The 14,756-nt window shown below is 42.5% G+C and overlaps 1 protein-coding gene across 1 annotated transcript; it reads right to left on the bottom strand.

The window, feature by feature from the left end:
- Positions 1 to 281: 281 nt before the first annotated feature.
- LOC148117039 (sperm motility kinase-like) lies at positions 282 to 1,733 on the bottom strand. Its single transcript, XM_087903249.1, has one exon. It carries the CDS (start codon positions 1,731 to 1,733, stop codon positions 282 to 284), a length of 1,452 nt encoding a protein of 483 aa, XP_087759375.1.
- Positions 1,734 to 14,756: the final 13,023 nt, after the last annotated feature.

Genomic DNA, 14,756 nt, shown 5'->3' with positions numbered 1-14,756 from the left:
GCTGGTTGCAGAGGGAGATGTGTTAGATGTTGTGGGTAACGGGCCTATATACAAACCAAATTTGGGGAGGAGGAGGCTCAGTGGGCAGATGGGCCTTCTGTCCAGCCCTGGATCTGGAAAGCAGTGCCGGGGCAGCAGTAAGCTAAAGGAGAAAGCTCAGAACCTGTAGCTGGAGTATGGACGCAGGGACTTGTTGCCCTGGGTTGCAGGGCCACTGCCATCTGAGCTTCTGTCCTGACTCCCTCCTGCAGCAGGCACTCCTTACCAGGGCTGGAATTCCCCTAGGCCACTTCCGTGTGCCCACATGGGGCGGGCAGGCAGCAGCAGCTCAGTGCTCTCAGGGCCCGGGAAATTCTTTTCTTCATTCGCTTCCAGCCCCGGAGTGGCCTGGTTCCAGAGGCTGTGGGTACATCCTGGGCCTGGTCACAGGGCACCTCTGGCTCTGTGGATTGTTCTTCGCTGAAGGCCATGTTCACCAGCCCCATGCATCTCCCATTCAGAGGTGGCTCATGGGAGGAGGATTCATCAGCCAGGCTATCCAGTGACATCGGGTTGACTGTGGTGTCCCCTGTAGCGGGCTTGATGGTTTCAGTGGCCAATGCATCTCCTTCTGGGGCTGTGTTTTCTGAATAGTGCAACTCCTCCGGGCAGGTGTGTGTTTTGAGCCCTGCTTTGTTTCTGCCCCTGGACAGCAGAGCTGGTTCGCTGTGGCTCCTCTTCATGGCCACAGGGACACTAATAGCGACTGCAGGGATGATCGTTTGCAGACTGCTATCCCCAGAGCTCACTTTGAATTTTAGTATGTTAATCGTTGCTGTCAGGTTTGACTGTGGGTCTTTTAGCGATGATATAACCTGCTCACAGGTGTACCCGATGTTACACATGGTCTCCACAACCTTGGGGAGGATATCCTTGGCAGGAGGTGTTACGTGTTCCTGAATATGTCCCAGCCAAGATCGTTCCACAAGCCGAGATGAAGTTAGCCTGAACCAAATGTAACCGGTGAGCAGTCTGGCCAAGGTGAGATAACAGGCCTTAGAAAGATGGTATGGAATGCGGCACGGGGTGGTGGTGATCAGATGGTACATAGCTTCTGGGGTCGATGCTACATAGGGCAATTGTCCGGTGACCAGGACGTAGAAGACAATCCCTAAGCTCCACATATCCCCTGCCATAGCGTCAAATGGTGTTCCGGCCAAGATCTCAGGGGCCAAATATGGCAAGGTGCCCCACAGCTCCTCCAGCATCTGGCCCTCTGCAAGCTGAGTGGCCAACCCGAAATCGCAAAGTTTGACTTTGCCGCCTTCCCCCAGAAGTATGTTTTCTAGCTTGATGTAGCGGTGCGCGATCCGTCTCTGGTGCAGGAAGTGCACAGCAGATGCCAACTGATTGATTATTGGCCTAGCCTCCTCCTCTTTTAGACAGCCCACCTCCCTGATCAACATCACCAAGTCTTTTCCTTTATGGTACTCCATGATGAGATAGGTGGTCTGCAGCGTGTTGATAGCGTGAAATAATTGGATGATGTTGCTGTGTTGCAGTGACTTATGGATAGCAACTTCAGACCTGATGTACTCCTCATCATTGTACTCTTTCTCAAGCACCTTGATAGCCACCGGAGTTTTCGTTGGAAGGTGTTGGGCAAGTATCACCTCCCCAAATGCACCACACCCCAGAGATGTTAAAAATTTATAATTCTTCTTAAGGATGTCCACTTCCCGGTGGCTGACCATGATGGTTACCTCAAGTTCTCTGTATTTGGGCAATTTCAGGGACGCACGATGCTAGGGAAGAAATGATATAGTTTTAGAATGGTGGTTTATAGGTATGAATTCTCTGTCTTGTATTCTGAGCGAACCCAAACAAGCAAATGATGCCTTTAAGACCAAGAAGTACAAGAATAATCCAGAAGGTAATTGACATGAAGACACTGAACAAGCGTGTAGCAGCAATTGTTCATATTCTGGGGAGGAACCCATACTCAGATACAGGGATCACTGATCATTTATACTCTGTGGAAAGTAGCTTCAAGTAGAGAAAATCTCATCTAAGAGAAACAAAGTCCACAAAGAGAAACGGATATTTTCTTCTCCTGTGTGTTTAAGAAATAGGAAGGCTGAGCGTTTATCAAAGAAACAGCGTTAGTCACAGAGACTAATGTAATGTAATGTAATGGAGTGGAGGAAGCGATAGAGCAGGAGAGTTTGACCAAAATGCAGGCTAGGCATGGATGGTAAATTTATAATGAAGTTGCTGTGGTTAGTTTACAGTAACACGTGTTCCAGCTGAAGAAAATGGGAAAAAATGTAAAGAATACATGAATTTTGAAGAAGGAAATTGGGTAATAATGAAAAAATAGATACAACATTCACAAATCAAACCTAGGATGGAAACTAATAGCATCCATGTAAACATGAAATTGCAAAACTTAACTCTGGAACCAAAACCAATAACTGGAAAGGAGCTCACTCTAGCAAAGTCCAGTAGATTGGAGATTCCTAGTCTGTCACAGAAGATTCGGTGACACTTGTTCTGTAGCCCAGCAACAGCTACTCCGAGATACAAACCAGGAACCCAGTTCAGGCAGGGCCTAAAACAGAGTAGTTGTTAGCATACTTCATAATGTTTCCTTGTGATGTCTCCCAAATGAGCGGACCAATCATGGCTTCCATAACTGACAGTGGTTTTGATCAGGTTCTGTGACACAACCAGTGACCTGAGTATTTTTCTCATGGCTGGCACCAAATCCCAGACCAGAATCAATTCCAGGGAGGAAGGGTTTGGGTCTGTGTGCGCATGCGCTCGCGTGTGTGTTTGTGCACATGCGTGTATGCAGTTTAAAAAGAGACACTGAAGCCATGGTGGTGGCACATTTCCTTCCCACATGGAGCTGTCGCTTAGGTGGTTGGTGACATTGCATTAGAGTTCTCGATCACCAGGGGGTACAGGTCCTGCCCCACATCCATGCGTTCCACACATTCCTAAACAAGGAGTCAAGTCCTCATCACATCTGACATTCCACAATCCCTCTGAACACATGGACACACAAGAAAAATAGATGGTACTGTTTAGAAACATCGTAGGTTGGAACCATAGTAGCAGAACTCCATCCTTGGCACTATCCTTGAGAAGAGACAGCATAGTCTTCATGCCCTCTTCTACTTCTTGCTGGAGTTGCAGTGTGTGACATCTCAATATTCTGCATTTGCCTTCAGGGTTCCAGCTGGCCTCTGTTATTCTGACCCACCACCATGGGCTCTTGTCCCTTCTAAACTAAGTCACATAGACATGCTCACCCTCTCTTAAGATGCCAGGTTCATAACTTCTATCACAACAGAATGCTAGCCAATAATCCCGAGCATAGCAGAGCTGGTTGCCCTCATCCCCACCCTACCTACCCATACTGCCCAGAAGTCAAGGCAGACTCATTGCTGTCACACAGTCACACATTGCCTGTGTCTGTTCCATCCACCTCCACCAGAGAAAGAATGGACCCTTCAAGTAGCCCGATTCCAGGCCCCATCCTCTGTAGTGTAGCACAGGTCTCATTCTAAATGAACCTGATTCCAATTGGTATAGGACCTCCCTTTCCCTCAGAAACCAACAATTCAATGAAGACATGCTTTGTCTGACAGGAATGCAACTGCTTCAGACTCTCACTGCATGGCCATCATTGCTAGAGTCCTTGTGCATGGATGGAATCTCTCTAAGCATCACCGTCTCTCTGTAGCTCCCAACTTTCCGCACTCCCCCGTAAAAACGTGGACTCATATACCAAAGAAAGATACAAAAATCTGTGGAACACTTTAATGTTGAAATATAAAACTAGACAACACAATCTGAAAAAAACAAATAGGTTGACAATGCCTTGTATTGTTACCGGGATAATTCATTGAGGGATCATACAATCTAAAGAAATAACTGTAATGATCCACAGATATTCCATTAGCCCATAAAACTGAGCAAGGGTTACTTTCAAATCTTTTTATAAAACAAACTCTTCTCATAAAGCCCTTACTCTCTAGCCTAGTAAAGCACCGTGAAAAGAGATGAGTATCTGACAGGGGCAATGACTACGAACATTAAAATATCCTTAAGGGAAGCACTTGCTCCTTTACTTCTTAGTAACACATTAAAATGATAATTCTCCATAATCAAGATCTTCAGAGGAACACAAGAATCAATCTATATACAAAAATTGACAAAACAGCAAGCGTAGTCCAACATCAAAAAACGATAGTCAGCCCTGGAAAGAAAAGCAATGGCACTGCCAGGGACAAGCATAGTGTGGGAGAATGTTCTATTATAAACAATCTTATTCTACAAACATGAAGATATTTATTGTCATCATAGGCAGAAGAAAAGATGAATTTCTTGTTAATAGAAACACTGATACTAGACATTGGCAGGGAGGTGACACAAGGCTTGTGAATCTTCAGCACAGTTCAGTAAATTCCTCACTGTGTGCTTACAAACCAGAACGTTAAAAATAAAAGAGCACAGTGAAGAATGATAAAGAATTGAGATTGGATAAAAAGGAAAATCGCAGTCAGTGAAAGAAATAACAGCCACAATATAAAGCAAAGTTGAATATGGTCGAAAAGAATTAATCAATAAATGTCAAACATTGAAATTCGAACGGAAAACAAGAGAAGCTCACTTTTTTTCAGGATCACCCACTTTCGGATATCCAAGAATACGAGGAATAATTGAGTCCAAATCCTTATCCACCAACCAACTCCTCTCCTGTGATACAAGGACAAAACCCAGCGCCAGGCAGTTCCTTATATGGTCTGGTCTCTAGCTGATGTCACAATGACTCCCTGTGATGTCATTTGGACTGGGCCAATCAGAGCTGAACAAATCCTCAGTATTCTGCTGTAGTTGTTGTTTTCCCCGCTTACTTACATTTAAATGAAATTTTTTATTTTAAAGTTTTTTTTTAATTTTACATACCAACCACAGTTCACCTTCCCTTCCCCACACACATTTTCCCTCAACCAACTCCCCAAACTCCTCATAGAAGGTAAGCCCTGCCATAGGGAGTCAACAAAGTCTGGCCTATCAAGTTCAGGCAGGAACAAGTCCCTCCCCTCTATCAAGGCTGAGAATTGTATTCTCCCATAAGGAATGGGCTTCAAAAATACAGTTCATGCCCTGGGGATAAATCCTGGTCCCACACAGTGGCCCCACTGAGTGCCCAAGTCACAGAACTGTTATCCATTTTCAGAGGGCATTGTCTGGTCCTATGCAGATTTCCCATCTGTCAGTCCAGTGTCAATGAGTTCCCACTACCTCCGGTCAGCTGTCTCTGTGGGTTTCCCCATTATGATCTTGACGCCTTTGCTCACATAATTTCTCCTCCCTCTCTTCAGCTGAACTCCAGGAGCTTGGCCAAGTGCTTAGTCCAGCTGCTTCTTTTAACTCACTCATTTATGGACCAATGCACTTAGTATTTGCTAATGTTCACTTTGTGGTTCCTCTTTCCCTCCCCCCCATGTCTTTCCTTTCTCTTTTCCTTCCTCTCCCTATCTCATCTCTTCTCTCCCTCCTCTTTCCTTTGCTCTTTTCTTCTCCCTTTTTGTCCTTGATGGAGTCTTACTCTGTATCTCAGCTGGCCTCCAGTTCACTGTGTAACCCTCTGGGTTCCAGCATCCTCCACAGCCCCCAAAGATTAGGATCACACCCAGGAGCCTCTAGTCCTGACTCTAAGTGTCCTCTACTTGGGTTCCCATGAGAGTTAGTCCTTGTCACCTTGCCTGGGTTAGAATCACCTAGGACACTGGTGAGGGAGAGCACTGGTGTGTCTGTGAAGGCATTCAAGGAAGAGACACCATGAATATGGATAACACCATTCTGTGGGTTGAGAACCTAGGTGGAATCTTAGAAGGACAAGCAGCGGGGATGCCTCCTCTCTGCTTCCTGTCTGCCTGAAGAATGTCCTTGATGCACAGTGCTGCTGTCATGTTATATGGAAATACTCATCGTCTGACCTCTGAATCTGAACCAGATTGCGTACTTTGACCTTTCATATTTTCACAGTGGTGAGGAACTAACCAATACAGTTTCTACATCTATATGAATTAACCACAGCAGTCATGTGATTTCAGCTCCCGTCTTCAACATCTCACAGCTGGTAATGGACCTTGTCTTTCCTCATTGGTCGAGAGCTCATGAATATGTCCTGTTTCCTACTGTAGGAGAGGCTCTTGGGTCACACTCCTTCTTCCTGGTGTCTTTTTTACCTACTGATGCTGAAGGCCCCCAGAGCAAAGCTTACATGAGTAATGAGTGCTCTCAAGGATTTGAACCTAACTCTCTGTGAGGTACCTGTGTCTCCCTAGATAGAAGCTGGCTGCTGTGGGCCAGAGGGGCCAATGTTTAGGCCCCTGGAGGGCCAGATGCTGTGGATAAAGGGGACTCTCACACAACAGAGGCTTCCTTCCTGATCCCCAATTGCGTGTAAACTGCACCCAAACACTTTCTTCACAGAAAGATTTTTTATTAAGGAGGGAAGAAAAAAAGTGGCTGATTTCTGACTCTGGTGGGAAAGCAGCAGCAAATGACCTCACAGGTATAATTTTAAGGAGTAGGAGAAGGGGAGCTGTGTTAGAATGGGCTATGATGTTGTGGTAAAGGAGATGAGTGACAAGGATAAAGGGGAGGGAAAAAAAGGAGAGGGACAGGGGTTTTGTCCTAGAGAGACAAAAGTCTATCTCTGGATAAATAGGGGATGGAAGAAGGTCACAGACAAATAACAGTTTCCCAAGGTAAAATGGGAATCCCTGTCTTATGAGGAGGTGTTTAACTTTAAACAGGCACGTTCATTAGGTGAACAAAATGGAACTTTTATACCTGGACTTTGGTAGTCAGCCTGAGGAGGAAAGAGTGGTCAAAGAAGGGAATAGACCTTGGTGGCCTTCTTTTCGAATGTAACCTAACAGAGTTTAGATGACAGAGGGAAGGGGGAGAAGGGCAATGTCTACCAGAGCCATTCTTGCCATGCTTGAGCAGGCCAGAGTCCCTTCAGTGGGCTCCCAGTGACAACGTGAGTCGGGAAGTTGTCTACTCATGTCACACCTTCTTTCTATCCCCGTGCCTTCATAAATGACTCCAAATTTCAGCAGAGCTCAGCCTATGGCGACTTGTAACTTCAAATATGACAGATGTGATTTCTCCATATTCTTCCATATCCTTATTCCAGTGCTGTTCCTCCTGATGGATGGGTGTATCTGTCTTTCAATCTAGGTGGGCGATGGGCTCTGCCAGCAGAGTGAGGCAAAGTGTTGCTGTGGAATTCTAAGTCTAGGTTGTTAGAAGGTGTGGAGCTTCTGCCTGGCTGAAGCACACCCCACAGGAAATGTAGTTGTTTGGTTCCCACATTCCTCCTGTTTCTCAACTATATGTGCATGAGGAAATGAACAGAACCTTCACACGGTCTTTGCACCATCATGTTCTAAGTGCAAGGCCTCTCTGAAACTATGAGCCAAGACAAGTTTCTCCTCCTGGAGGTCACGTCAGGTCACAGACACAGATGTAACTAATCTGTATGGACGGAGAGATGAATGGATTGATGGATTCATGGGTGATAGACTGGGTGGATGGGGAGGTGGATGGGTGAATGTATGTGTGGGTAGATGGACAGGCAAATGAGTGGATAGATATACTTTGTCTGTCCTGCCTGTGGTAGTCTAACATGTTTAGCTGCCAACTGTTGGTATCCACTTGAAGGCCTTACAGTTGGAGTGTCCTATTATTCAGTGATAGCAACTGAACCCCGTTTTAAGGTAACTATCCTGAGCCTTGAGCCAACCTTGATTTCCTTTCATGTTTCTGTCTCACTACCTGCATGGATTCAATAGGACATCCCCACAGACTTGTAGATTTGAAAGCTTGGTCATTGTGGTGATGCTACTTGACAGCAGTGAGAAGGTTTGACATTGTTGGAGGCAGTCTGTCACTGGAGGTGGTCCTTGGGGCTTCAAATGCTCAACCGGCCTGGTTTCTCTCTCTCTCTCTCTCTCTCTCTCTCTCTCTCTCTCTCTCTCTTTCTCGCTTTCATTCTAGTTTAGGTCTCTTGTAAATTCACCAGTCCCAAATCATGGTCTTATTTAATAATCATTATTCCTTAAATGTTTGACTTACTCAAAACCAAAGTGAGATGACATATAAACCCTTTTAAGTAGCTAAGAATGGGAATTTATTTCAAAATGAGTTTTGTGGGAACACCTTCATCTCACCCCATCTTTAAACACATTTAGGAAGCACACAGAGTATATCTAGTCACACAAAGGGCACCAGATGGATGTCTTTGCTTAGTTTGGCACATGCTGTGACAAGTAGAGTGGCAGAAGTGGGGCATTGCCTCCGGGAATTCTAGATTCAGATGATGAACACTACCTAGATGAGAGTTTGCTTGCTGGGAGCCATTCTGATAGTTCAGATGTTACAGCTCCTATGTGTTTCTACAGAAACAAATGCAGGAAACGGTGAGTGTGTATGTGTATATGTGTGTGCCTCTGTGTGTGTATATGTGTCTATGTGTGAGTGTGTGACATGTGACAGAGGACCTGGTGCAGATCAATGCTGGCTCCTTGATTGCTGCTTCAGTCTCTGTGAATCCCTGTGAACCCTGCTTAGTTGACTTGGTGAACTCTGTTCTATTGGTGTCCTCCATCCCCTCTGTCTTCTAGTCTTTCCTCCCTGTCTTCTGTGGGGTTTCCTGATCAGTGAATGGAGGGACCTGATAGAGACCTCTAGTTTAGACTCATCCCTCCAATACTGTCTTGTTGTGGGTCTCTCCATCCACTGCCATCTTCTGCAGGAGGAATCCCCTTTGATAACAATTGGACAAGACACTGATCTATGAGTAGAGCACAATATTAGGAATTAAGAATAAAACCTTAAGTTTTTTCTATTTTGCCTGATGTGTTTTGTCGTACTCTAGGTCTCTGGGCTGTCCAGTCTCTGGCTTCTGGCCATCCAGGCAGTGTCCCTACATGGGCTCCCTCTTGTGGTGTAGACCTCAAGATAGACCAGTCATTGGTTGGCCACTGCTACAAGCTCTTTGCCACCATTGCTGGCAGGACAGGTTACAGACTGAGGGTTTTATGACTGGGTTGTTGTGCATATTTCTCTTTTCATAGCTTGAGGGTACCATTTGCGCCAAAGATACTGGAATATAGGGGTGATATCTCCTCCAAATCTTCACCATCTCAACATGTCTACATCCAGTGTGCTGTATGGAAGTCAACCTTGGCAATAGGGCACCACAGTCAGTTTTCATAGGATGACCTGGGTCCTAGCATCATCCTGGTTCATTTAGGGATACCCATGGACAACAACTCAATCACATGTAACTCAGTCCCACCACTGGAATGATTGCTTGACTAAACAGATGGCCAGTTCAGACTCTCTATCCTCCATTACTGGTGTTCTCCCTAGGGTCATCCTGGGAGCTTCCAATGCACTAGGATTCCACACCAACCCCAGACGTCTACCAATCCTAGGTATCTCTTTCCAAACTCTCGCTTTATTCCCAACATCCTGACCCTTTACCACCCAACTCTATTCAACCCACAGCATTTATTCTATTTCCTCTTTTCAGGGAGATCCATGCTTCCCCCTGTTGATCTCCTCTTTCCCTAACATTTATGAGTCTCTGAGTTGTAGATTGATTATCATTAATGTAACAATTATTATCCATATCTATTCAATATTACCACATTTGATTTTCTAGGTCTGGATTACTCCTCTTGGGATAATGTTTTTTATTAGTTCTATCCATTTGCCTGAAAATATGGGGAGATCTCTCTCTCTCTCTCTCTCTCTCTCTCTCTCTCTCTCTCTCATTTCTTTCTTCCTTTTTCTCCTTTTTTTTCTTCTTCTTCTTTCTCTCTTTCTCTCTTTCTCTCTTTCTCTCTTTCTCTCTTTCTCTCTTTCTCTCTTTCTCTCTTTCTTTCTTTCTTTCTTTCTTTCTTATCCTCTGTATATTACTCCATTTCTGAAGTTTACCCCATGTTCTTTATTCTGTCTTTAGTTGAGTAACGTCTAGGTTGTTTCCATTTTCTTGCTATCACGAATAAAGCTGCAGTGAACATAGGTGAGTAAGTGTCCTTGTGGTTCGTTCAAGTGTCCTCCATGTATATGACCAAGAGCAGCATAACGTGGTTTTGAATTGATCAGTTGCCAGTTCATGTGGAACTACCATCTTGGTTTCTATCTTGCTGCACAGGTTTGCATTTCCACCAGCAATGAAGGAGAGTTTCACTTGCTCTACATGTTTGCCAACTTTAGCTGTCACTTGATTTATTGATGTTAGCCATCCTGATAGTTACAAGTTGCAATCTTGAACTTTTTATAATGACATTTTTCTGATGGGTCAGAATTTTGAGGATTTCTTGATGTGTTTTTCTTTATTTTGAGATTTCTCTGTTGAGAATTCCCTGTTTAGACCCAGATCCTACCTTTAAATTGGAATGTTTGGTTTGTTGGATACCTAATTTCTTAAGTGCTTTATATATTTTATGTATTAGCCTTCTGTCAGATGTGAAGTTGGTGAAAAATTTTCCACCAACTCTCTAGGTTCCTGTTTTGTCCTATTGACACTCTTCTTTGCCTTATAGACACTTTTCAGTTTCATGGGTCTCATTCATGAATTATTGATCTTAGTGCCTGTGCTATCAGTGTTCTATTCAGGACATTGTCTGCTTTGACTATGTGTTCAAGGTAGTTCCCACTTTCTCTTCTGTTAGGTTCACTGTGTCTGGTTTAATGGTGAGATCTTTTGATTGACTTGGACTTGTATTTCGTGCGTTGTGGTAAATCTGGATCTCTTTGCATTTGTCTAAATGTTTATCTATTTAGAACAGCACCATTTGCTGAATGTACTTTCTTTTTTCCATCATGTATTTCTGTATTCTTTATTAAAAAGCAGGTGTCCATAGGAGTGCAGATTTGTGTCTGTGTCTTCAATCACATTAAATGATTCAACCTGCCAGCTTTTAATGCCATCACCTGATTTTTCTTGCTGCTACTTCTCTATAGTAGATCTTGTGATTCGGAATGTGATATCTCCTCGGGCATTCTTTTCTTGCACAAGATTGTCTTATCTATACTGGGTTTTTGTTTCTCATATGAAGTTGAGTGTTGTTCTTATGAGTTTTGTGAAGAATTTTGTTGGAATTTTGATGGGGATTTTGTTGGATCTGCAGATTGCTTTTGGTCAAAAGGCTATTTTTTTTCTTACAGTGTTAATACTTTTCTTTCATGAACATGAGAGAGCTTTCAATCTTTTGATACTTACTTTAATTTTTTCTCAAAGACTTGAAATGTTTATCATACAAGGCATTCTCTTTCTTGGTTAGAGTTACCCAAATTTATATAATATCATTTGCGTCCTTGTGAAGGATGATGTGTTTCCAATTCCTTCCTCAGTTCTTCTGTCATTTCTGTATAGGAAGGATACTGAGGTTTTTGAGTTAATCCTGTATCCAGCCAATTTACTGAAAGTGCTTATCAGCCTTAGGTGTTCCCTAGTAGAATATTTGGAATCACTTATATATGATGTCATTTCACCTGCATGTAAAGATATTTCTTACTCTTTTCCATTTTATATCTCCTTCAGCTGTCTTCCTGTATTAGGTAAAAGTTCAAATCCTGTATTGAACAGAGAGAGAGAGAGAAAGAGAGAGAGAGAGAGAGAGAGAGAGAGAGAGAGAGAGAGAGAGAGAGAGAGGACAACCTTGTCTTGTTCCCCCACTTTAGTGGAATTGCTTTAATTTTCTCACCATTTAATTTGATGTTGGCTTTGGGTTTCTGTAAGTTGCCTTTGTTATGATTAGGTATGTCCATGGTTTCCCTAATCTCTCCAGGACTTTGTGAAGAAGGGTTGTTGGATTTTTGTCAAAAGAGTTTTCAGCATCTAATGAGATGATCATGTAGGTTTCTTTCTTCCAGTGTGTTTGTGTGGTGGATTACATTTACTGATTTTTGTATGTTGAACCATCCCTCGATTTGTGGATGAAACTTGGTTGATTGTGGTGGACGATCTTTTTATATGTTCTTGGTTTCAGCCTGCAAGTATTTTATTGAGTAATTTTACATCTATTTTCATGAGTCGTCATATAACTTGAGCACCAGCGTATGTAGCATGATAATTGGGCAATATTCCTTACCTTTTTGTTTGTTAACAATTTGAGGAGTAATGTCTTAATTCCTCTTTGAGCATCAAGTAGAATTCTTTGCTAAACCCATCTGTCTTGGGCCTTTTTGCAGCATGATGTAGATGGGTCTTCTGTCTATGTATTACTTTCATTACTTAATAAAGAAACTGCCTTGACTTTTTGATAGGGCAGAATTTAGATAGGTGGAGTAGACCTAACAGAATGCTGGGAGAAAGAAAGCAGAGTCACACAGATTCCGTGATTCCCCTTCCCGAAACAGACACTGGCTAGACTCATGCTGGTAAGCCACGACCTCGTTGTGGCATATAGATTATTAGAAATGGGTTAGTCAAGATGTGAGAGTTAGCCAATAAGAGGCTAAAACTAATGGACCAGGCAGAGTTTAAATGAATAGTTTCCTTGTTATTATTTCAGGGGTAAGCTAGCTGGGGTCCTGGCGGGAATTCAGCCTGGGGCTCCTTTGTACAACAGCAGTACAGTCTTTTATTACCTGCTTCTGTTTACCTAGGGCTTGGAGTTCTAGTTTAATTGTTTATCTGAGTTTGATGTAACTTTGGTAAGTGGTATCTATTGAGAAAATTATCTGTTTCTTTTAGATTTTCCAATTAGATGGAGTACAGGTTTTAAAGTATATCGTTAAGATTCTCTAAATTTTCTCAGGGTCAGTAGTTGTGTCCCCATTTTGCTTTTGAATTCATTACTTTGGAAATCAGTTCTTTGTGTTTTACGTAGTTTGGATAAGGATTTGTCTATCTTTGTAGTTCTCAAAGAACCAGGTTTTGGTTCATTGATTCTTAGGTTCTCTTTGTTTTCATTTTATTTATTTCAGCCTTGACATTGATAATTTCTTGCCACCTCCCCCTTCTGCTTCATTTTATTCTAGAGCTTTCAGGGGTGCTGCTAAGCTGCTAGTGTGAGATCTGAGCTACTGTTTATGTAGGCACAGAGAGCCATGAAATTTCCCCTTAGGACAGCTTTTCTTGTGTAGCATACGCTTAGATATGTTGTACATCCCTTTTCCTTGAATTCTACATAGTCTGAATTTCTTTTTAATTTCTATCTTGATCCATTCTTTATTGAGTATTTAGGTTTTTGGTTTTTCTGAGTATGTAAGACTTTTGTTGTTTTAGGTCTTTGGGGGAGCAGCTACACACTGTGCTCTGATAGGATGCAGGGGCTTATTTCCATTTTCTTGTATCTGTTGAGACTTGTGTTTTGTCCAGCTAAGTTGTCCGTTTTGACGAAAGTTTTATATTTGCTGAGAGGAAGTTATATTGTTTTTTGTTTGGGTGAACTATTCTCTAAATATCTGTTAGATTCATTTGGTTGATAATGTCTGTTACCTAAATATTTCTCTACATAGTTTTTTCTGAATGATCTATCTGTTGTCAAGAGTGCTGTATCAAAATCTCCCACTTTAGTGCATGAGAATGAATGTGTGTTTTTAGCTGTACCAGTGTTTCCTCTTACAAAGGTGGGTGCCCTTGTGTTTTGGGCATGGATGTAAAGAATTGAAATGCTATCTTGGTAGTTAGTACATTTATTTGATGAATATGTTGTGTACTTTGTCATCTCTTTTGATTATTTTTGTTTTGAACTCTATTTTGTTACCTAATATATTGGCTTTTCCATATTGCTTATTGGGGCAGTTGTTAAAATTTTTTTCAACCCTTTACACTAAGGAAATGTCTATCTTTAATGGGAGGTGGGCTTCTCATATACAGCAGAAGTATGGGTCCTATTTCCATTTCAATTCTTTTAATCTCAAAATTTTAATTGGGGAATGAAAGCTATTAATACTGACCAAATCAATGAAAAATGATTGTTAGTCCTTTATTTGTTTTTGTTGCTGGTGGTCGAGTGTTTGTTTGTGTGTGTGTGTGTGTGTGTGTGTGTGTGTATGCAGGTGTGTGTGTGTGTGTTTGTGTATGCAGGTGTGCATGTGTGTGTGTGTGTGTGTATGCAGGTGTGCGTGTGTGTGTGTATGCAGGTGTGTGTGTTTGTGTGTTTGTGTATGCAGGTGTGCATGTGTGTGTGTGTGTGTGTGTATGCAGGTATGCATGTGTGTGTGTGTGTGTGTGTGTATGCAGGTGTGCGTGTGTGTTTCCATTCTTTTGGTGTTTTGAGTGTGAGATTATTTATTTCCTGTGTTTGCAAGTTGACATTCTTAGTTTGGATCACGATCTTTTAGCACTTTCTCCAGTGCTGGATTTGCAGAAAACATATGACTTAAATTTGACTTTGTCGTGGTATATCTTACTTTCTCCACCTATGGTGATAATAAGTTCTTTTTGGGTATTGCACTCTGGGCCAGCATCTGTGGTCACTAAGAGTCTGCAATGATCTGTCCAGGCCCTTTGAGTCTCCTTTGAGAAGTCAGGTGTAATTCTAATAGGACAGCCTTTTAATGATACTTTGAACTGTTCCTTTGCAGGGTTTAATATTCTTCCTTTGTTCTGTATGTTTAATATTTTGACCATTAGGTGATGAGGTGTCTTTCTTTTCTGGTCCTATCTATTTGGTATTTTGTATGTTCCCTGTAACCTTTTTAAAAATTATTTATTTATTTTG

The sequence above is a fragment of the Myodes glareolus genome, unplaced genomic scaffold, assembly GCF_982192425.1.
Source record: "Myodes glareolus unplaced genomic scaffold, mMyoGla1.1 HAP1_SCAFFOLD_164, whole genome shotgun sequence".
Classification (NCBI taxonomy): Eukaryota; Metazoa; Chordata; class Mammalia; order Rodentia; family Cricetidae; genus Myodes; species Myodes glareolus.
This window is presented reverse-complemented; position numbering and strand designations above follow the sequence as displayed.

What these genes read in the sequence shown, in the direction of transcription:
- LOC148117039 (XM_087903249.1), bottom strand. Translation starts at nt 1,733, where the DNA reads ATGGTCAGCCACCGGGAAGTGGACATCCTTAAGAAGAATTATAAATTT.